The sequence below is a fragment of the Mastomys coucha genome, unplaced genomic scaffold, assembly GCF_008632895.1.
Source record: "Mastomys coucha isolate ucsf_1 unplaced genomic scaffold, UCSF_Mcou_1 pScaffold21, whole genome shotgun sequence".
NCBI classification, from domain to species: Eukaryota; Metazoa; Chordata; class Mammalia; order Rodentia; family Muridae; genus Mastomys; species Mastomys coucha.
The window spans coordinates 37,717,273-37,740,529 of record NW_022196904.1 but is presented as its reverse complement, the minus strand read 5'-3'; the positions used below and the strand labels follow the sequence as shown (position 1 = coordinate 37,740,529).

The window sequence follows — 23,257 nt, the reverse complement described above, 5'->3', positions numbered from 1 at the left end:
TCTTAGCCTCATGGCAAGAAAACCCCAACTGCATGGGGTTCTGGGACCAGCCTGGTGACACAGTGCACATATGATATTGAAATTCACTCTTGCTAGTTTGCAATCTTTTTTTAAACTGTGCACATTTTTTTAAAGTAGCATTTTGGTAGACTGTACTAGTGTATACTTGAGCTCCCAGAACTTGGGAGGCTAATGCAGGAGGATTGCCTCAAGTTTCAGAGCAGCTGAACTGAAGAGTGAGACCCTGAAGTTGGTGAAGGTACACCTGAAGGCTCCTATGAATGATACTGAGTACCCTGAGAGGTTTCTTAGAGTCTAGCGGAACCACAATGTCTGAAGTACACCCTGGCTTCCTCCATGCGAGCATAGCTCATGTAAGAATGAAAGGTTGTGCCTGGCAGGACTCCCAGGAAGGTAGTTGGTGGAGCAATCAAGTAGGAGGTTCATCTCTTAACATGGTCCTCTGGCCACTGTGCCAGCTTTTAATGCCAGTTAAACAGGGGGAGGAGTGTAGTGATGGGGTCATTCTACAGCCTCCCAGTTACCTGCTAATGAAGGAGGCTTTCTGTGATTAACACAAAGTGTAGAGCCCCGCCTCCACCATCCTTAAACTGAGGCAGGGAGCCTCATGCCTGATTGGCACAAGGCTGGCAGAATGCAGGACCAAGCCAGACAGACTTTCTTTTCTCTCTTCTTTCAATCAAGGAGGTCAGCATGTCTGTTTTTCAGAGTCAGCCATGCCGTTAAAGGTGCTTGGAACACCTTTTTGACAACAACTTGGAAAAGTGTCATCCAGGAGCTTTGGGGACTAGCAAGCGAGATTTGCATTACCCATGAATAATCATAAGTAGGCCATCATTTACATAAAGCTAGAAACAGAACAAGTTCTCATTTCAAAGAAAGCCTGCCAGGCTCAATAATAATTGAAAGACACCAGACTCGGGTATGGTGGTATATACCATAATCCCAGCACTTGACGGACTGAGCAGGACACTCTCAAGTTCCAGCTAAACCTGGGCTATGCCACAAGACTGTTTCAAAACAACAACAGAAACTAGACCTGTACCCAGCTGCTTGGGAGACTAAACCAAGAGGATTACAGGTGAAGGCTAGCCTCGGTTAAAGAGTGATTCAGCACCTGCTGCATACACAGATAACTTAGTGAGGCCTTATCTCACAAAAAAACAAAAACAAAACAAAACAAAAAAAAAAAACAAAACAATTTTTTAAATGGACCAAGGATACAGAAGAGCACACCTGGATGGTATAGGTCAGTGATAGAGCATTTGCCTAGCATATGAGAGGCCCTGCGTTCAATCCCCAGTAGCACAAAAGGAGATGGTGGTGGGCAAGGATATAGTTCAGTTGGTAGAGTGCTTACCTTGCATACTGTAGTCCTAAGTGTTGCAGATGAAGGCAGGAGGATCAGAACTTCAAAGCTGTGTTCAGCTACACAGCCTGTTCAAGGCCAGTCTGGGGTATATGGGACTCTGGATGGATGGATGGATGGATGGATGGATGGATGGATGGATGGATGGATGGATGGGTGGATGAGTGGATAGATGGATGGATGGATAAATGGATGGATGGATGGGTGGGTGGGTGGTTGGATAGATGGGTGGATGGATGACTGGATGGGTGGGTGGGTGGGTGGATGGATGGATGGATGGAAGGATGGGTGGGTGGGTGGGTGGGTGGATAGATGGGTGGATGGATGAATGGATGGATGGGTGGATGGATGGGTGGATGGATGGATGGATGGATTGATAGGTAAGTAGGTAGGTAGGTAGGTAGGTAGGTAGGTAGGTAGGTAGGTAGGTAGGTAGAGCGAGCTACCAAGCCATGAATGCACAGCACCTTCTCTGCCTGGCATGGATGCCACAATTTTGCCTCTTTATTCCTGGGTAGCTTATTTCCAGTGAGATGTCAGTCTCAGCAAATGAGAAATACAGTAAGTGGTGCAGTCTCAGACCCTCCTCGGAAAAGGAGACCCAGAGTGGAAGTCAGTCCTTCAGCTACCTTTGGTAAACATCCTTGGTTCCAGCCCAGAGCCTCAGCTGCATGTGTGCCCCACACACTGCTCTCCCACGCCTGCTCCTGTACCCCACTTCATCTCTAAGACATTTTGAAAACTTGGGCACTGAAGAGCTGATGGTAGGGTACTGCCAGTGCCCTCTGGCAAGGCAGCCCTGGAGGAGAGGGCTTACTCCTTGTCACCTTCTCTAGATCATTGTGGGTGTGATCCTCCTCTACTACATCCTTGGGGTCAGCGCCTTGATTGGAGCAGCTGTCATCATTCTGCTGGCTCCTGTACAGTACTTTGTGGCCACCAAGCTCTCCCAGGCACAGCGGAGCACCCTGGTGAGTGTCCTAGGATGTGCATGTTCTGTCTCTGCTGTTCCCCATATCTACTTCCTTGGTCCTCACCTTAGTAGCCTCCTCCCATACTCATAATCCTCCCTATACTCACAGTCCTCCCCATACTTACAGTCCTCCCCACACTCTTAGTCCTCCCCACATTCACAGTCCTCTCTCCCCATACTCATAGTCCTCCCCACACTGACAGTCCAAGCCTCAGGTTCTGTGGGTGAGCTTAACAGTCTGGTCAAAAACATGCTTGTGGTGACAAGAGGTGGACAGGTGGTGAGGACATGGATTTGGTGCCTTCTCCTCAGCTGAGCTAGGGGCCACAAGCATCTCCCCTCTAACTCTGAATATACTACTACCACCATTCCTGCCCCTAGGAATACTCCAATGAGAGACTGAAACAGACCAATGAGATGCTCCGGGGCATCAAGCTACTCAAGCTGTATGCGTGGGAGAACATCTTCTGCTCGAGGGTGGAGATGACACGCAGGAAGGAAATGACCAGCCTCAGGGCCTTCGCTGTCTACACCTCCATCTCCAGTGAGTGCACCTGCCTGAAAGCCTAGGGTGTTTGACATAGGTGATGGGCAGGTTACAGAACCCAGAGGCCCCTTGACTATGTTGGCAGACTCCCAGAGATCAGTGTTTTTAAAAATATCCCCTTTCACTGTTTTTAAGTATGTGTATGTGTGGGTATGTGGACATGAGTGCAGGTGCCTTTGAATACCAGTGGCATGGATCTCCCCAGAACTGGAGTTAACAGGCAGCTGTGACCTGCCTGATGTGGCTGGTAGGAACTGAATTGGGATCCTCTTCAGGTGCAGTATATACCCTTAACCATCGAGCCATCTTTCCAGCCCAGAAATCAGTGTTTGGAATTCACTTGCGCAAATGTATCCTGAGAGCCTACTGTGTGCAGGGTCTGTGCTAGCTCTTAATACACACCAGTGAGAAGGAAAGACAAGCCCTCATTTTTCATGGAGCTGGTACCGTATTGGCAGGCAACAGGGGGCAAATGAACAGCAAGGGAAGCAAGGATTTTCTGCCTCCTCTGAGCATGGAGAATGTTCAGAGTCAGAAGGACTGTCACTGCTCCAGGGAAGATGTCATCTCCCTGGGGTATGCAGAGGTGTCCGAACAGAGCGGAAATCCCAAGCTAGCCTTTCCCTCTGCATAAAAGCCCTGTAGTTTGTGTGTGTAGAGATACACACATGAATCAAATGCAAAGAACCCGTCAAACACTGAGCTAATTAGTAACAAAGAAGTTAAAATCCACAAGAGAAAAAGTCACCATCAAAGAGAGAACCATCAGATTCAAAACCATAAGAGAGGGCTATGGAGATGGCTCAGTGGGTGAAGTGGCCGCTAAACCAGAGTGAAAACCTGGTGAGTTACCAGGACCTACAAAGAGCCAAGCAATCACATGTCTATAACTGCAGTGCTCCCATGATTATTGGAAGGTGGAGACTAGAAAATCCCTGAGCTCATGAGCCTGTTAGACTCCCATATGCAGTGACAGAAAGCAAGAGACTCTATCAGGAACAAGCTAGAAGCTAAGAACTGACACTAGAGACTGTCCTGTGACCTCTGCACATGGGATGTGTGCACCAACACTCATACTCAAGAGCACCAGCACCAACACGTGCACACCATGCATGCACACACACGCACATACATGGACACACACACACACCATACATACACACATATATACATACATGCACACCATACACACACATGCTCACCATACACAGACACATACATATTTACGTGCATGCATACACATCGTACACACCATACACAAATGCAAAATAGCAAAATCTATTAAGAGAACCAAGTATGGTGACACACACCTGTAATCTCTCAGAACTTGGGAGGTAGAGGTAGGAAGATCATGAGTTCAAAGCCATCCTCAGCTACATAGTGAGTTTAAGGCCAGCCTAAGCTTCTTGAAACCCTGTCTCAAAATACAACAAACAACAATAAACAAAGAATAAAGTAATTTTTCTCTTAATATCCTGAAATAATAAGTCACCCAAAAGGTAATAAAGTCAGCATGTTTGATATGACTAGAGAGGTTTTGTTTGTTTGTTTTGTCTTAAGATCCAAAAGTAACAAGGCTACATAAAGAGATTATCAGGGAGAAGGAAACAAAAAAGAGCATTCTAGAAGTTAAAGCATTAGTTATTGACGTTGACTCGGTGTACATTCCCCTGGCGTAAAGGAGGATGCATGAAGGTCAGGTGATCACAAGGCTCTGGTCCAAGTTTGATTCACAAATGATGCTAATTCATTCATTCCTCCATGGACCTACCCCACCGTGGCTGTTTTCCCAGTGTGTTATTGGGATGTAGACAAGTAGCCACTGGCACTGACCTGTCCAAGTTAACAGCCATTTTGGTAAGAACAGCTCTGCCCCATAGAGAAAGGGGGGACAGGGAGGGAGTAAGAAGGAAAACAAGGAAGGAAGGAAGGAAGGAAGGAAAAAGGAAGGGAGGGAGGGAGGAAGTAATCCAATTCAATGTACAGGTTAATCAAATTAATATAGCTGAAGAGAGAATTTGTGATTTAGAGGTCATATTGTGAAAAATATATAGGATTCAGCAAGAAAGGTCAATAGAAGATGTTTCCTGCAATGTGGGCACCTGTTTTACACATGAGAAACTGAGGCTCATTGGGGGCATGTGTTTCAGAGGCCACTGCAGAGTTAGCAGCGTGGCTCAGAATAGACCCTATGGAAACTCCACGTGTTATTTCCAGAATGCCAGGGAGCTACATGGAGTGAAAGGGTTGGGACACCTGCATCATGAGGCTGTGTTCTCTGTGGAGATGGTCTTGAACAGTCTGTAACGGGAGTAGGAGATGGCGAGGAAACTCAGAGAGACAGTCAGTACTGACCACAACCTTCACAGGAGATGGCTTCATTGTCCTTGGGGTTGGGGTAGGGCTTTTGATCAGGGTCCTTAATCCTTAGTACAGTCTGACCTAGAACTCACTGTGTAGCCCAGGCTGGTCTTTAACTCACAGAATCCTTCCTTCTGCCCCAGCCTCCTGAATGCTGGGATTGTAGGCTTGAACCATCACACCCTGGTAACAGTGTTTCTTGTCAGGGTGCTCTGGGGTGGTAAGTTGGGGGCTATGATTGAGGATATGATGGGAATATCTCCCAGATAGACTCTTTCTAGGGCTCATGGAGAGTAGAAATATTAGCCCAGGTTGTCTATATGTTCTGGCATTTGTGCTGCCTAGAGGGAGGGTCTGGTGGGTCCAGGTGGCTACCACTCATCATGAGGAAAGCTTGGCCCTGAGCACCATAGATAGTCAGAGCTCCCCACCCCCACTAGATCTAGCTATATTATGGTATCTGATACCTCAGACAGAGCCTGGTCCAGTCAGCAGTGGCTAGGTCATCTGCCATAAATGGCATATGTGTGTTCACATAGGAAGGCCTAAGACCCAGTTGTCTCAGAATAGAGCCATGGACACAGCCAAGTTTCTGGTCTTCCCTTCATTCTCCATGAGACAGGGGAATTAGGACAGACATCTAGAGGAGCCATTGTCCCAGACCCAGGCTTCTTTCTGCCTTATCTTCAGCAGCTCTGCCTGCCTAGCCTCCAGCTGGTGTATTACCATAGCTCTACTCTGAGTACAGCCTGGTGAGTTATAAAGAAACAGATACTGAGGAACAAGATCGACGGGGGGAGCTTCTCCCCATAGCTCAGAGACACCCTCTCCCAGCAAGGCCCAGATAGTGAGGGAGGTTCCCCTTGGCTGACATAGAGAGGAAGGAGAGAAATAGCAAGGAACTTGGGGTCTGGGTCCCCAAAATTCCAGGCACAGTGGGTATCAAGGTAAAGACAGCTGCAGTACATGCAACTGAAGGCAGGTGGCAGCTGCTGTTTCTGGGAAGTGTATATTTACTTCCCAGGGCAAAAGGTCCACCTGTTTTGTGAGTGTGCCACAGCCCAGTCCCCAGGCTAGTGCCTGGCTCTCTGAAGCCCTTCAGACAGGTGATACTTATTCCCTCGGGATCTTGGGAGATCATCCTAGGTTTGGAGCCCAGGGTCAGTAGGATTCAAGGAAAGAATCAGAAGAGAACAGGCCTCCGGAGCTAAGCAGGAGCTGCCCAGAGCCCTGTCCCTATCCACCAGGCCTAAAGGGACAAGCAGGGTAACATAAGCTAGTCCCTGGAAGGGGGGTGGGGAGGCAATGTTGTTATTATTTGAACTGTACTTATGTATGGACTACTACATGATAATTCATGCGTGCATACACTGTGGTGATTAAATCAGAGCCGCTAGCATTTCCATCCCTTTAATAAGCATTTTGCGTGTAAACTTTGATTGACATAAAATAATCATACATATGTATGAGATACACTTGAGGTTTCAATATGTGCTCAGAATGCGCATTATGTGTTCAGAATGTGCATACATCAAACCAGGTCACTAATGCGCCCACCTCCCTACCGTTGCCCCTGTTAAGCTCTTTAGAGATACTCTTTAGTCATTCAGAAAATATATAAGAACTCATTGTGAGCTCTAGTCCCCGAACTGTGCACAAGAATGCTAGAAAAGTAAGCTAGACACAAAAGACGGCCTGGGTGAGTTCTCTCTCATGCAGAAGCTCTAAAAAGTCAGGGGCAAGGTGGGAGAGACCAGTGTTAGTGAAGTACTGACTGCAGGAGCGTGAGGGCCTGAGCTTGGTTCCCAGCACTCACCTATAAAACAGCCAAGTGGGGCCTGCGCTCGCAAGCCCGAAGTGGGCTGGCCAGCCAGCCTGGCTTAGTCAGCAAGCCCAGGTCCCATGGAGAGGCTTGTATCAAAGAAAAAGTAAACAGTGGATGATGCTCCAGGAGACGCACGCACACACATGCACGCACGCCCATCAATGGTTGGGAACAGTAGAGATAGGAGAGCGATGGGATGACACAACGGATATAAAAGCACAGCTCAGTGCAGCTCTCCTGTCCTTCAGCAGAATGTGGAGAGCCAGCACTGTTTGCCCTTGCGGAGGTGTCTCTTCTGAGAGGGAGTGGTCAGGTGGAGGAGTCTCCTAGCTGCAGATTCATGCTTCATGCTTCCAGTGGGTTCTCCCTGTCCTCTTCCTGGACTCCTAGGCTTCTGTTTCCAGGGATCAAGGTACAGGTCACTAGACTGAGCTAATGGGAATCTCATGTTCTCATCCGTGACGCCAGCCATGGAGCCCTGGCAACGTGAAAGAGCCCTAGTGTTTTGTCTCCAGATGGGGCCCGTCCTGGGATGCTGGATGGGTTTCCAGTCTGGTTGTATACATACCGCGCAGGCAGGCTGTGTGGCAGACATGACTCCTTCTGACATCTTGTGATGGTTTCCCTGACAGGGTCACCAAGATATCTGGTGTCCTTCCCTGGCAGCTCGTAGGGGAGGGGGGGTTAAAAGGCACGGAACTCCACATCCCCCCATTTGCAAAGGAGTGAGAGTTGCCAGGCAAAATGCCACCAGTCCATCTTCAGGCCCACAGCAGAGCGCTCTCTGTGCTGAGCTTTACGGAAGCCCGAGCATGAGGCAGGGTGTGGGCATGGCCCGCACAGTCTTAAGGGACACTGGCTGTGACGATCAGCAGTAGCAGTGCACATGCTGAAGCCACGAGGTCAGTCCCAGATGTCCCCATCCTTTGTGTTATTCGCCTGGCCCTATGGCTTTGTTTCTTTCAAGTGCTTAGTGACTGTCTTACTTACCAACTATCTCCGATGTGTCAGGCCCTGTGTTTGGCACTGGTCCTAGCCTGACGTTGTTTAAAATTTACAGAGAAAGCTGGCCATGAAACAGTTCAGTGATTGACAAGAACAGAAGGAGACATCCTGGATGCCCATGAACGTTACGAGTTGTACCCAACCTAGTCATAGAGGTGGTGGGTGTCAGAGTGCCTTCTGGAGGTGACACCTGTAGTGGTTTCCCAAGGATAGCCGTGAGTTACGCGAGTGAGGAAGAAACATCCAGGCAAAAAGGCCTCGAGGTAGCCAAAACGGTGTGGATTCCATCTCAACCATCCTTCCTTCAGTGGGAGACCAACTCAGAAAACTCTGTTATGCATCAGGCTGCTAGGTTTAATCCTGGGACAGAGAGCCACGAAAGGAGCTTAGGTAGACTAAAGATGTGGTTGCCATCTCTGTCAATACTCTGTGCCTGTCTGGGGTCCAGACAGGCAATGTGACAGTCTCAGGTTGTGTCTTGAAAATCAAAAGGCCAGAGAATCAACTCAGCCGTGTATGAGGACTGGGATAGTGTCCACAGGGCACAGCATAGTGGCCGTCCACACTCCACGCACTGCCTGTCTTACTATGCTGTTTTGCTGTTTCTCTCCGGCCTCCTCAGGGGAAGCCTAAGACTTTTGGTTTGTCTTTGTTTATATCTTTGTCTTTTTTGAGACCATTTCTCACAACTGGCTTGGAACTTGCAATGTAGCTGAGGATGGCCTTGAACTCTGATCCCCCTGCTTTTACCTTCTGAGTGCTCGAATTCTAGGTGTGCACCCCACATCCAGCTCCTGGTCCCCTCCTTTTCCAAGCTCTTCTCCTTCATTACCCATCCTTCCTTCTGCCAATCAAGGCAGTCACCAAGGGTCACTTTTGTGTACCCTGTCCTGGTTTGGCAGGGAGGTTGGCTGAGGAACAAGAGGAGTCCATAGCCCTGGAACAGAAGTCAGTCCTGCTGGGAGCCTTCTGATGCACTCTGTAGCCCCCAGCAACCGGGTACCAGGCCCCTGCTTTCCTCTCCACTCTGCTGACTTTGCTGACAATCAGATGGGATGGAAAATAGCCCCACGCACTTCAAAACACATCTCCCTTCCTCCCAGCAGAGCTTGCCACTAGGACCAGGCTGAGTGCCTGCCCTCTGGCCTCCCTCCACAGGAGGCAAAGCTGGAGTTAACCAGTGCACAAATGGCCGCTGTGCTCCCTGGCACATGACTCCTGAAATATTTATGGTAACTTAGGAAATGAAAAGCTGCTGGTATTACAGTGTCAGGCTGATGCCCACAAGGCCAAGCTGCATTCCTTGGACAGAGCTGGGGGAGCCAATGAATGGGTCTGCTCTGGCTTGGGTGGGTTGTCTTCTTTGCAGTGGGAGCAGGGAAGGCTAACACAACGTTCAGCTGGGGACAAAGATTGCAGTGGGGGAAGGTGCTGAAAAATAATTGTTGAATGGAGCTGCTAATGGATCTTTACAATATCCTTATCCTTGCATTAGGTACCATTGCAGACAGGCCTCACTTTTAGAGTGGCTTTTAAGGCCTGGACACACAACATTGATCTTACCCTAACAAGCTAGGTGTAGTGACATAAACCTGCAATCCTTGTACTTGGGATGCAGAGATGGAAAGTCCCGGAGTGTAAAGTCAATCTCTAGTTACACAATGAACTCAAAGTCAACCTGAAATACTTGAGACCCTGTCTCAGTAAAAAACCACACACACACACACACACACACACACACACACACACACATGCACACACCACATACATTTACACACACACACAAACACACACATACACACATATGCACACACCACATACATATACACACTCACACAGACACACACACACAGACACACACATTTACATACATATGCTCAAACACAGACACATTCACACAGACAGTTACACATACACACATTCACACACACACACACACACACACACACACATGCACACATGCACCACAGATACACATATACACTCAGACTCACACACAAACACATACTGTTCTAATTTGCTTTCTGCTACTTTAATAAATTCCATGACCGAAAGCAAAGTTAGGGGGTAAAAGATATATTTTGCTTACACTTCCAGGTCACATTTCATCACAGCAAAGGGTGGGGCAGGAACTCCCGCAAGAGCTGGAAGCAAGAACCATGGGGCGCGCTGCTTCCTAGCTTGCTGCCTGCTCATGCTCAGCTGGGCACATCTGCCTGTGGATGGTGCCCCCCATAGTGAGCTGGGGTCTCATACAAACATCATGAAGACAGTCACAGATAAGGCCACAGCCCTTCAGATCAACAGTTCTTTAGGGGAGACTCTGTCTTCCAGGGTAACTTTGTGTCAAGTGGACAATAAAAGCAACCCAGGACATGTGGTTCACTCAACCCACAGTTTATGCTTCTCACACCTAAAATTTGAAAGCTGTCATGCTTTGTGTTTTGTCTCTTTTGCTTTTTAACCGATCAAAGGGAATCACCCACTCTGCACCAGAGTTGGAGTGAATTCTATTCTCCACTGTATTTCCCACCTCTTCTACCATTGTGGAACCCTGTGGAGCTATGTGTGTTCCAGGAAAATGTAACCTCACGTCTTCACCCCACCACAGTTGCCTGTCTACTTACCTATTCCCCTCCCCCTAGTTGTCTACCAGACTTAGAGGACAGAGTCCCAGTCCCAGCCCCCTAGTCTGCATCACTGACACCCCCAAGGTGGCCACATCCCTCAAAGGGTGATGGGGTGATCTTCTGAGAGGCATTTGAAATACAGCGACTGGTGATGCGCCTCCCCCTAGCTCCCACACCACAGGGGACTCGGAACCTCCTGCAGTGGTCATCCTTCCAGGCAAGGGAGAGGGAACTGGAAAAATCACATTCTCAATCCTCTCCAGCAACAACCAGCACAGCACAGCACAGAAATTAATTCTGTCACACGCGGGCCCCACACTGCTGCATCAGCTCCAGAATGCTCATTTTTAATTTATTTATAGCTTGTCTCATTCCTCAAAGGAGTCCAGGCAACTCTAAAAATAAAGACAATAAAACAGAAAAATATACATATTTTAAAAATCATGACCAGGGGGAACATGGATCAGAATGAGATATCAATTACCACACACTTTCTGCCTGCCAAGTGTCCCCCAGAGGTGCTTACCATCACTTACTAAGGTGCCCACCCTTGTTGGAAGTTTCCAGCCTGCCTCCTTCTGAGTGGTTTGCTGCTATGGCTGAGCTGTGTTTTACAGTGATGGTCCTGAGGCTGCACCGTCTTGCTGATGTGATAACCTTCCTTTCTCTTGAGTGGTTATTCAGGATGAACGCCCAGGATGTGGGATACGGGGTCAGAAGGTCAGAACTATTCTCACTTTGGATACACAGCTCTAGATTGCTTTTTCTGTGAGTTGGATCAATCCCTGATCTAAATTGCAACCCCTGCTGCGATGAGGATGGAGGGGGCTTGGATCGGGGCAGGGCTGGAAGGACAAGGCACGGATGCTCCCGCCACCAAGTCCTTCACATTAGTCTTATCTTGATGGGCTAGAGAAGGTCAGAAGAGAAGCTTAGGTCTTGAGGGTACCTTGGCTCTGAAGGCTGGAGTGATGCTCCTTCAGGTGTGTGGCTCTGTGGCTGGCGACAGGCAAGGGTGCAGGCCTAACAGGTGTGTGTTTTCCACAGACAGTCGAGGCTATGCTATGTCCTATCCTCAGTACCATGGGTGCATAACTAGTCATGTTTCTACTCCTGAAATAAACCATAATTTAGCAGTGTGGTGCCATCATACGGGTGCATTGTCAGGAAGGGAAGTTGAAACATGGCTGTAGTTAATGCTGATATTGATTAAATGCCTACAAGTCTCACAGAAAGACCACCACTTCCCCAGGGGCTTCAGCCATAATAGCAGGGTATTGCTGTCTCTCTTTCCAGATTAGAAATTCAACTCAGGAGGCAGAGGCAGGTGAACCTCTGTGAGTTCAAGGCCAGCTTGTTTTACAGAGCTAACCTGAGGACAGCCAGAGCTATACAGAGAAACCCTGTCTTAAAAAACCAACAGATTAGAAATTCTCCCAGAAAAGATAGAAATTCCTTTCCTGACAGCTTGATAACTCCACCCAGGAATTTGTTCTCCATCTTCTCATCAGGGGCTGGGAGAACAATACTTGTCTCCATCTTCTGAGGAGAAGCCCTTGAGCACAAAGACCATTTGCTCTTCCACCAGGTTGGGATTCCACAAGCAGTGGCCGCAGCTCCCAGCATCTCTGTGGGAAATAGTAGCTGTAGGCTTCTTGCAGTAAGGGCACAGCCAGGCAACGTCTAAACTTCAAAGTTTCAAAGACTTTGCTGTTTAGCAGACAGGACCATATCCAGTAGCTAAGCTTTTGGTCTTGGCTGTAGCTCCCTGCCTCTGGTCTTTGGGCTTTAATCTGGGTAATTGCAGAACCAGCCTCCCCCTACTCCCTTCCCCAGGTTTGCCTGAAGGAATGAGAGAAGGGTGGATGGGAGCCTGAGGTCACACTTTGAGTTGAGTTAGTTAATTTGTGTATGTGTGCATGCACACACACACATACACATGCACGTACACACGCACACACACACATGCAATGGCACACACGTGGGGGTGAAAGGCCAAACGGTGGGGATCCATTATGTCTACCTTGTCAGCTTCAGGGATGAACTCAGGCTGTCAGGATTAATGGCCTTACCCACTAAGCTGCCCCACCAGCCCCTGAGAGAATGAGGAAGTGTCCTCTACTCCAGATAGCAGCTACCCGGCCTGAGCATAGAGTCCAAGCCCTAGACCTAAGGAAGACCCTCATTTGTGCTCTCAGCCTCCAGCTCCTCAGTCTGAAGGAGTTTGAAGAGCCATAGCAGACTAGAAAGCTTCCGCACTGCTCAGGGGAATGCAGGGGCTTGAACTACAGGAAGCAGCAGCCTTTGGGGCCCCTAGAGGAAAGCTGCTCATGGATCAACCCTGAAGCTCTGTGCCAGTCCTCCCAGAGTATCTCCTTTGCGGCCTCTTCATGGGACAGAAGCAAGAGCAGGAGTAAGAGGAACAAGAAGCCCCAGGGAAGCGTGGGACAGAGCTGCAGATACACTCAGCAAGCCGGGCCTCCACTCAGATGCGCTACCCTGGCTGTCATGGCCACCTTCTTGCTCTCCTCTCCTTTCTCCCCTAACTTGACCTTGTGCTTCCTTCACAGTCTTCATGAACACTGCTATCCCCATTGCTGCTGTCCTCATCGTAAGTAGACCTTTCTCCTCTGCATGGGACTGGGGAGGGGACAGGTGGAGAGACAGCCAGGCCTTATACCCTCTTGCAGGAGGGTCTCAATAGCTGTGTCCGGGTGTGAGGGTGAATGCAGATGTGCTCGCTCCCCACTCCACACAGATGGTGTGCTATCTTGGATCCTGGGGGATAAGGAACAGTACTTAGAGGAATAAAACCTTCTCTTAAAAGTAGCTATTAGGGCTGGGGATGTGGCTCAGTAGGTATAATACATGGATGGTATGCACAAAGCCCTGGACTCCATGAACTGGGCATGATGGCACATTCTGTAGTCCCAGCACTGGGGAGGAGTGTCAGTTCAGAGTCTCTTTTGGCTACATAGTAAGTTCAAGACCAGCCTGGGCTACCTTTTTTTTCAAAAAAAAAAAAAAAAAGAGGTAGGAAGAGAAGAGAGAAAAGAAGGGGTCAGTATATTGTCTATAGAACTTAAAGTGGCTGTCTACTTATTAACACATAAGAGTGGCACCCATCTGTTGTAGACGTTGATGGGACCATCGGGAAGAAGAGTCAAAACAGTGGTAAAAGCCGCACACTCCACTCAGCATCTCCAGGGTTCTCTTCCTCATCCTTTTAAAAGCAGACGATATGTCACGTCTACAGAAATAGGACCGTGTCGCAAACACAGTTGTATAACCTGCTTTTTCAGATTTAGGAACATGCCATGCACAGTTCCCGTATCATGGACAGCCTAGTTGTGGAGGCAGGTCACATGCCCTACAGCAAGGCCTGGGGATCCCTAGAGCCCACCCCACCTCCACCACCACCACCACCACCACCACCACCACCCCGTCCTCCCGCCTCCAGTCTCCCCTCGGTGTCTACTCCAAGACTGAGGCTCTTTTTAAAAGACATTGTTATTTCCCCCCTGAGGCCGGCATCCCTGAGCAGTGTAGAGTGCAAGGCTGCCAGGCACGCTTGGGAATTCACTTTAAATGTGATTTATTGAGCGGATTCCTGGCCTGGGCTCTGGGAACTGTTCTACAGAACCAGTCAGGTAGCCAGGGACAGACCCGGGGAGGCGACGCTGCAGCAGCTATTTTTACATTTTTACCAGACTGAGGACTTAGGGAAACTGGCACCCAGAATTCTAAGTGGAACAGGGGCAGACTCAAGTCCAGGGTTCCTCCCTCCCTCTTCCTGGCACAGAGGGGTGGGGAGCACCCCTAGCATGAGTCCTGAGTTTTCTGGGGACATTTCCATGGGGTGACTGAGGAAGATGACTGTCTCTAACTGAAAGGTTCCCCACAGTCTTGATGAGCTCTCAGGCTTCCTTTCTGGAGCCCGGGGCTTTGGCGTGGGAAGGGAAGGGGGACCCACACCCTGAGTCACCCCATCCCCCCTGTGCTTTGTCCACAGACCTTCGTGGGCCACGTGAGCTTCTTCAAAGAGTCGGACTTCTCGCCTTCAGTGGCCTTTGCCTCTCTCTCTCTCTTCCACATCCTGGTCACACCGCTGTTCCTGCTGTCTAGTGTGGTTCGGTCCACTGTCAAGGCCCTAGTGAGGTGAGAGGAAGGCACTCCAAGGGCTGTCCATCACTCCATCACAGGACACACTTCCACCCCTATCATACAACTAACCCTCTTGAACAGTAAACCAACACAAACCAAACAAAGGTACCTCCAGTCCAGAATACTCCAAATGGCTGGTCAAACTTTTTTTAAAAAAAAAAAAAAAAACTGTCCTGGGGACTGTAGAGTATTAACTCAAGGTAGTATGCTTACCTAGTATAGGCAAGGCCTGGATTCAGTTCCTGTCACTATAAAAAAAAAAAAATATGTGTATATATAAGCTTTGGTGTGGAACACTCACCTGAAGCAGGAGGGAAAGGAGTTCAAAGCTGTCCTTGGCTACACCGGTAAATTTGAGGCTAACCTAGGCTACATGAGGCCCTGTCTCAAACAAAACAATACAAAAAAGAAAACAGGGAAGAGGGTGGAGGAGTGCCAAGATGATGTAGTGGGAAAAGATGCTTGCTGCCAGGCCTTAGTTCAGTCCCCAAGACCCACATGGTAGGAGAAAATCACTCCTTAAAGTTGTCTGCAGCATATGTACCTCCCCAACCCTACTACACAAAATAAGTGAATACATATTTTTTTTTAAAGACTCCTGGTAACACTTGTTACCCAGTCCTCTGGAGCTGCACAGTGAGCAGCCCCAGGCCACATGGCTTTTGTAGGGAACATTTAGGACCAGGCACCCACTGAGAACTGTTTTCTCAGCTCACACCTCCTCCTTCCCCCTCCTCTGCCCACCAGGGGTGAAGGGTATCTCTTTGCTTCCTCTGCAGCGTACAAAAGCTGAGTGAGTTCCTGTCCAGTGCAGAGATCCGTGAGGAACAGTGTGCCCCCCGAGAGCCTGCACCCCAAGGCCAAGTGGGCAAGTACCAGGCGGTGGTAAGTGTCCAGCCTCCCCCTGCTACTCTCGAGTTGCATCTAAATCCTGAAGCTCGTGCCCACCCGCACTGGACCCCCACATTCCCCCCAGAAGGGGTCCTCCCATCCCAGAGGCCTTCACCTCCTAACCATTCACAGCCCCTCAAGGTCGTGAACCGCAAGCGCCCAGCCCGGGAAGAGGTTCGGGACCTCTTGGGCCCACTGCAGAGGCTAACCCCCAGCATGGATGGAGATGCTGACAACTTCTGTGTCCAGGTGAGTCCCCAACCCTGTATCCATACCTCCAGCCTAAGTGCCATCTTTCAAGAGAAGCTTAACATCTTCAAGACCAAGAACCTGAGTTCTGAGTCCTCTATCCCTTGCCTGGAGGAATCCTGAAGCCAAGCATATTTCCACCCCACTCAGCAGAACTCCCTCCTCACTCGGGTACCTCAGACAGGGCTTCATCCCTACTGTCCACCCCAGAAGCACTCCAAGAGTTAGAAGTAATATTCATTGATCTTCATAGGGGAGGGGAGACAGGGACATGCCAAACTGAAAACAGCCTTGCCTCTCTCTCCTCTTCTGCACCGCGTCGGGAACGGCTAATGAAGATCATCGGAGGCTTCTTTACCTGGACCCCTGATGGAATCCCCACCCTGTCCAACATCACCATCCGTATCCCCAGAGGTATGGCCCACCTCACCCTTCCAGATGTGCCCTCAGGTCCCAAAAGAGAGGAAAAGCCAAATCAGTGTTTGCCAAGCCCCTACTCTCTGCTGCCTAGCTAGACATTCTGAGGTCTGAATTCTAAACAGAAACAGGCTGTAGCCAAGATCAGGTCAAGACAGGGACACCTTGATGTCAAGCCATTTGTTGCCAGTGATATCTTAGCAGGTGTCAGACTTGAGTGTTCTAGGAGGATTATGGAAATGGAGGTTCTGAACACAGCCTGTTTCTGTCAGGCCGGTGGCAAAGGGTCAGAGGTGGGAGCCACGCTGGCACCTTGGGAAATCTACAAGGAGCACCAGGAACACTGCAGGGTGTGGGGGAAGCAGAGGATGTCGGAAGTGGAGGAAGGACCTGGGAAGCCAGAGAACACTGTCAATTCCAGAAGGAAAAACTCTAGAGTAGGGACCCTCTTGGAGTTTCCTGGGGAGGAGGGTGGGAAGGAGGGCCGGGAGCTATGTGTACTTGTCCGTCTGTTCTTCTGAGTGAGAGTTATTCAGACCCCGTCCAGCTTCCATCTCATCTACTGCCCTCCATTGCCGTAGGCCAGCTGACCATGATTGTGGGGCAAGTGGGCTGCGGCAAGTCCTCACTCCTTCTGGCCACCCTGGGGGAGATGCAGAAGGTCTCCGGGGCCGTCTTCTGGAACAGGTAACATTTGCATCTCTCCCTCCAACCATCCCTCTCTGCGGAGGGTGTACCATTCATTTATTGAGCGCCTCCGTGCCTTGAGCGGACACTTGGTAAACACTATTGTTTTTCTTATAGTGTCATCGTTAGTGTCCATTCAACTCTTGCTGTGTGATGCGCCGGGTTCTTTGTACAATTCCATGCATGAATGAATACCAGCAGAGCATTGCTACCAGTTCTCTTCTTATAGGTGCAAGCTGTATTTGCCCTAATTCACACGACTAGCAAGAGGCAGAGTGGAGATTCAAACTTAGTTTTGCTCACTCTGAAATCTCATATTTCCTGGGCTATATTTCCTCCCAGCCAACATTGGTTCCAGGTTTTTCATCAGCAAAGCAGGGTGTGTGTGTGGAGGGCCCAGAAGTAACCCAGGCAAACACTGGTTTCCAAAGATCACTCTCTTAATTAAAGAGCCAGGACCTTAGGTGGAGTTCATCATGGATCTATTATTTATGCCCACCTACTTCTAAACCACTTCTAAAAGGCGGTGAAATTAGCTGCTGAGAGATGAATATCAAATGGAATCTTTAAAAGGCAGGAGAGGGAACACTGAGAAATGAAGAGGATGGAGAGGTGTTCAGAACCTGAACAGATTAGCCGCAGCCACCTCCACAAAGCCTGGCTCCGTGCCCTGCCATCACCAAGGGAAAGAGGTGCCCTAGTCCCCTAGCCTGAGTTCACAGCTCTTATTCAGGATGGTAGAGGGGAGGGGTGCAGCCAACTCAACGGGGTAGAGGGTGGGCAGCTTGCCCTACAGGTTTTTTTTTTTTTTTTTAAGGAAATTAGTTTTCTCTTTTTTAAGGACATGAAGATGACAGGTTTTGATAAACCTGAGCAGAGAGCTGAGCGGGGAGAACTGACCACGGGCTTTACACTCACAATATTTCCTTTCCAAACTGCCCTTGGATGGTGTCCCCCAGCTGTAACAAGTCTCCCTCACTGCTGTGGCCATGGGCTAGCAGGTGAGCCCTTTGGGTTCCCTGATGGGTCCTGTGTAGGAGCAGAATGGCAGCAAGTTTCCCCAGTAGTTCTCTGGGAAAGCCCTGGAATGGACTGAGTCCACTCTGCCAGCTTTGATAACAGCACACACACACATACACACACACACACACACACACACACACACACACACACCCTTCACAGAGCCACTGCATGAATCCTCAGGCTTTGGGCTCAGCAAAACCCACCTTTCTCAGTGGATATCCAGGCCTGTTTGAAGCCAAGAGGAAGACTGAGGCACCAAGATTCTTGTTCCTCAGAATCCACTTTGCTCTCCTCCATGGCCTAGCTCCCCCTAGGCATAACAGGTTAACCTGTAGCTATCCCTAGGCTGCGAGCAGCCATTCCTGGCTCAATTTGAGCCTTGGCTTTTCCATACCAATACATTAATTCCACCAAAGTATATTGAGCCCACCTGTGATGCCAGACCCTGTGCCCAGCCACAGAATGCAATGACAGTTAAGATGTGGCTCCTTGCTGGGTGTGGTGGTGGCTCATGCCTTTAGTCCCAAGCACTCAGAGGCAGAGCCGGGCAGATCTCTGTGATCTCGAGGCCATCCTGGTCTACAGTTCAAGCCTCAGGGCAACCAAGCCTGTATCAAAAGCAAAAAGGGAGGGCAAGAAAATCAGTGACACCAGAGCACTGGAGAACGAGGGGCTCTGTGGTCCGGGGATGGGAGGTGGGAGGCCTCTGAGCAGCTCCCTGTAGACGAATGTGAGCTTATCTAATGGAAAAGGCAGGGGTGGAAGAGGAAGGTACACAGATGAGGTCACTGCACAGGCAAAGGCTTGCTGATAGTAAAGAGCATGGCTCCGAGTGCCTGGAGTACTGAGTGTGTGGGATTCAGTGACGAGGAACAGGTAGCAGGCATGAGAAAGACCGAGAAGCTAAAAGACTGTAGAACTGCCTGCTTCTGATAAAGAATGATGGAATAGGGGAAGGGACCAGGGGAGAGGCCAGTTAGAAGCTCATTAAAATGGCACTGAGGGAGTCTAAACTGATGTGACTCAGTTGGTTCCATTTGTCCAGAAAAACCCTGGGTAGCCACATGTCTTAGTCAGGGTTTCTATTCCTGCATAAACATCATGACCAAGAAGCAAGTTGAGGAGGAAAGGGTTTATTCAGCTTACTTCCATCTTGTTGTTGATCACCAAAGGAAGTCAGGACTGGAACTCAAGCAGGTCAGGAAGCAAGAGCTGACTCAGAAGCCATGGAGGGATGTTCCTTACTGGCTTGCTTCTCCTGGCTTGCTCAGCCTGCTCTCTTATAGAACCCAAGACTTCCAGCCCAGGGATAGCACCACCCACAAGGGGCCCTACCCCCTTGATCACTAATTGAGAAAATGCCCCACAACTGGATCTCATGGAGGCACTTCCCCAACTGAAGCTCCCTTCTCTGTGATAACTCCAGCCTGTGTCAAGTTGACACACAAAACCAGCCAGTACACCATGTCTCCATCTAGACATCTGTCTCAGGGCAATGAGCTAAGAATGTTGAATGCTTTTCACTTCCGGGAGAAGACCCAAACCCAAGACATTGAACCTTGGGTCTTCTGAGAGATGGTGCACTTGCAAAGTGAGCCAAGAACAAAATAGCCTTTAACCTGGAGACTCCTGCTGACAGTGCCCACAGCAAGCATAAGGCCGGCGGCACATCCTTACCAAGGCCAGAAAGGAGTTCCAGAGGTGCGCAGGGATTAGGGAGGTGCAGCATCAAGAACCCTCTGGGGAGATGGAGCTCGGCTTGTTGGTACAACTGCTCATTTATTCCTGCAAGGACCAAATGAGCTAAGTATGGCTGAGCAGGCAGGAGCAGATGCTCTGGGGCAAGCTGCCTGAGATCAGATTTGATCTGTGTGTTTTGGAAAATTCCATAAGCGTCCTGCACCAGTTTCCCCTTTTAACCCACAGGGGCGACGAGAGGATTAACCTAGCATGTAGCAGGAGCCCTAGGAGTATTATGATAAAAGGTATTATTCAGCCATGCCCCTCCTTGCCAAGAACAAAATTCCCATACTGTACCCTAGCCTGTCTCCCAGGAGAGACCCTAGCAAGCTCCCGGGAGACAAGAACCACATTTTATTTTTCCCTCTGAATCCATAGTCACTTTAGCAAATGAATTCATTTACAAATGAATGAACCAGGGACAGCTAGGGACTGTATTAATTTGTCTCTCTCCCATGAGCCTTTGTTCAAGTTGCTCCCTAACCCAAGCTTCTGCACCCACTCTGAGGAGGAGCCAGCCGTGAGACTGTACCCCACATTCTGCTGTGATCGGTCTGTATGGCTCTGGGCCCTTTAAGGTTACAGGCTGTTCTCTAAAAGCTTCTCTACTTAACTAAGGGGAGGGAAGTCTGGCCCTTGCCCCCAGGATACCCCAGGCAGACCGGACTATGTAGAAGGAGCCCCAGGATGGAGAGCTGTCCTGAGCAGACCCTGGTTCTGAATCTCAGAGCCACGTGACTCCCACATGCCCCCTTTCATGAGTCACCAGCCTCTCTCTGACTTCCTGACTCAGCTAACTGTCAGCTTGGGAGTTGGCAAACTCCCTATGTAATCTCTAAGAAGAAGAAAACATGTTAATAAAAGTCAATATTAGCAGACACACTCAGGTACAATTCATTCCCTGGGAAGTGAAAAATAAGGCTGTCCGTCCTTCTAATGTCCCCCAAAGCCATCAGGAAGTAGGTCTCAGGAAAGCACAGGGTGGGGAGAAGGTTCCCATGAGGAAGAACAAATCTGGTTTGCCCCGGACTCCCTGCTACCTTCTCTCTACCACCTGTTGAGGAGCCCACATGTGACCTGTCAGTGTGTCTGTCTATGCCCAATAATGCCCTCACACACACATCTTGCTCTGGGACTTTCTCAGAGACCTCCTGTGGCTTTGTGGTGTTTGGCTCAAAGTTGCCTGACTCCCACCCTTAGATGTAATCCAATGTGCTGGGGAGAGACTGGGAACTCAGTGCCTCCCGAGTCTCCTGCAGGCAGCAAGTGGACAAGAGACTTGGGCAGGACCAGCCAGACGTGGGAAACAAGTGGCCTGCTTAGTTCTGACTGTGCCATTCCCTTGCTTCACGACCTCAGGCAGGTGACATCACCTTCCTGGAACTTACTTTCTTCCTTTCAAGCAATGAAAAAGACCCTAGCCTTTCCATCTCAGAGATCTGGCCTTGGCAGGCACTGCACAGCGGGCGTGAGTGGGAGGAAATGTCTCAGGACAGTCACAGGCCTGCAGGAGGGAGGAGCAGTGGACTGTAGAGGCCCTGTGGGTCCTAAGCTCATCTCCTCCTTTAATGCGTTGCTGGAATCTTGAATGAATGCTGGGAGCCATAAGTTAATTCTGCACTGTTGTAATCAAAATGCCTGAGAAACTCATTTAAGGGAGGAAAACAAATGGTTTGGGCTCATGGTTATAACCCTTTGGGTCTCTGGGAGCTTGAGGCCAGCCTGGTCTATAACAGTGAGTTCCAGGTCAGCCCAGACCATGTTGTGAGTGAGACTCTGCCTTTAAAACAAGCAAACAAAATCCATAACCTTAGGCCCAATTGATTTGGGTGGGGCCTATGTCGTGGCAGCCGGGAAGGATGAAGGCTTCGTGGTTCACTGGAAGCAGAGGGAGAGAAGGTGTAAAGAAGACAGGGACAAGATAGCCATAAGGTCCCACCCTAGTGACCCACTTCCTCCAGCTAGGTCCCACTTCCAGCTAGATTCTTCCCAGCTTCTATGACTTCCCTAAATAGTACTACCAAATGGGGACCCAGTGTTCAGTACACAGGCCTGTGGGGAGCACTGTATATTCAGAGCACAGTGCACACTGAGGCACTTGGTTCTCCCTCTGCCTGCACTGTGTCAGACAAGCACAGGGCAGAAGGGCAATCCCCCACCAAGCACTTCACTCCCCACCCCACAGCAAGCTCTTCACTCCTCGCTGAGCTATATGCTGTGCTGCTAAAGTGCTCTCTCTCTCTCTCTCTCTCTCTCTCTCTCTCTCTCTCTCTCTCTCTCTCTCTCTCACACACACACACACACACACACACACAGTGGAAAAGAAAAGGGGGCTCCTCATTAAAGGGGCGTCACATGTCCCAGCCGTGGGTTCAGACCATAAGGCCATCTCTTCCCACCTCAGCTCTTTGCCCGTCTCCATGTGCTGTGCCCCTCTCCGCCTGACTATTCCTTCCTTCCATATCTGTGCCTCGATCCTTCCCACCCCTCAAGGTTCAGCTCATCCAACTTCTATGAAACATCCTTTGTGTCTTCCTCTTCCAAATGACTTAAAGATTACATTTTCTGCCAGGCCTGGTGGTGTGAGCCTACATCCCATTTTCATGGCTTGGTAAAAACAGTCCAGGCTACTCAGTAAGACCTCATCTCAAAGTAAAAGTAAGGATGGGACTGCAGCTCTGTGGTAGTCCAGTTGCCTGGCATCTTTGAGGCCTGGATTCAATCCCTAGTGCCACTCAAAGAATATGTAGTTTGTAGTTCCAAAAGGAGGTGCGTTAAGGGCTAGAGAGATGGTTCAGTGGTTACAAGTGTCTACTGCTCTTGCAGAGGACCTGAATTCAGCTCCCAGCACCCACATCAGGAGGCTTACAACTACCCGGAACTCTACTTCCAGGGGATCCAACAGCCTCTTTTAGACTTCCTAGGTAACTACACACATGCACATACCCACACAGGCACACAAATACACATAATTAAAAATAAAAATCAAGTGCACCACAAGCTAGAAAAGATGCACAAGTATAAAGAAGATAAAAAACATGTGTTATCTCACCTCCTTGAGTTTCCTGCCTTTTTCATTTTGTCTGTTTGTGTATCATCTTCGTCAAAATTCTCTAATGTTTTGGTTTCTTCTACTTTTTTCTGGGATCTTGTAGCTCTTTTTCTTCTGTCTGTCTGTCTGCTTTCACCCATCAGACTGTGAGCCCCTGCAGGGCAGGCTTTGTGCCATGGTGTAGCTTGGCACGCCAAGTGCTGGCCAGAAGAACCGGGGTACCCTAGAGAGATTCAGTCGGCAACTGCTTGCTGTGCTGTGCTGCATGCAAGGTGGCATGCTCTGTAATCCAGAACTCGGGGG

At 49.4% G+C, this 23,257-nt stretch overlaps 1 protein-coding gene across 3 annotated transcripts in view; it reads left to right on the top strand.

Moving 5' to 3' along the window:
* Positions 1-23,257, top strand: part of Abcc8 (ATP binding cassette subfamily C member 8) — a 78,599-nt gene that overhangs the window by 29,984 nt on the left and 25,358 nt on the right. For all 3 annotated transcript variants that reach the window (XM_031386703.1, XM_031386701.1, XM_031386702.1), the window contains exons 9-16: positions 2,227-2,361; positions 2,745-2,907; positions 13,302-13,342; positions 14,744-14,889; positions 15,675-15,780; positions 15,919-16,035; positions 16,374-16,449; positions 17,034-17,139. In XM_031386703.1, the coding sequence (XP_031242563.1) occupies positions 2,227-2,361; positions 2,745-2,907; positions 13,302-13,342; positions 14,744-14,889; positions 15,675-15,780; positions 15,919-16,035; positions 16,374-16,449; positions 17,034-17,139 (890 nt within the window). The remainder of the gene's footprint in view (positions 1-2,226; positions 2,362-2,744; positions 2,908-13,301; positions 13,343-14,743; positions 14,890-15,674; positions 15,781-15,918; positions 16,036-16,373; positions 16,450-17,033; positions 17,140-23,257) is intronic.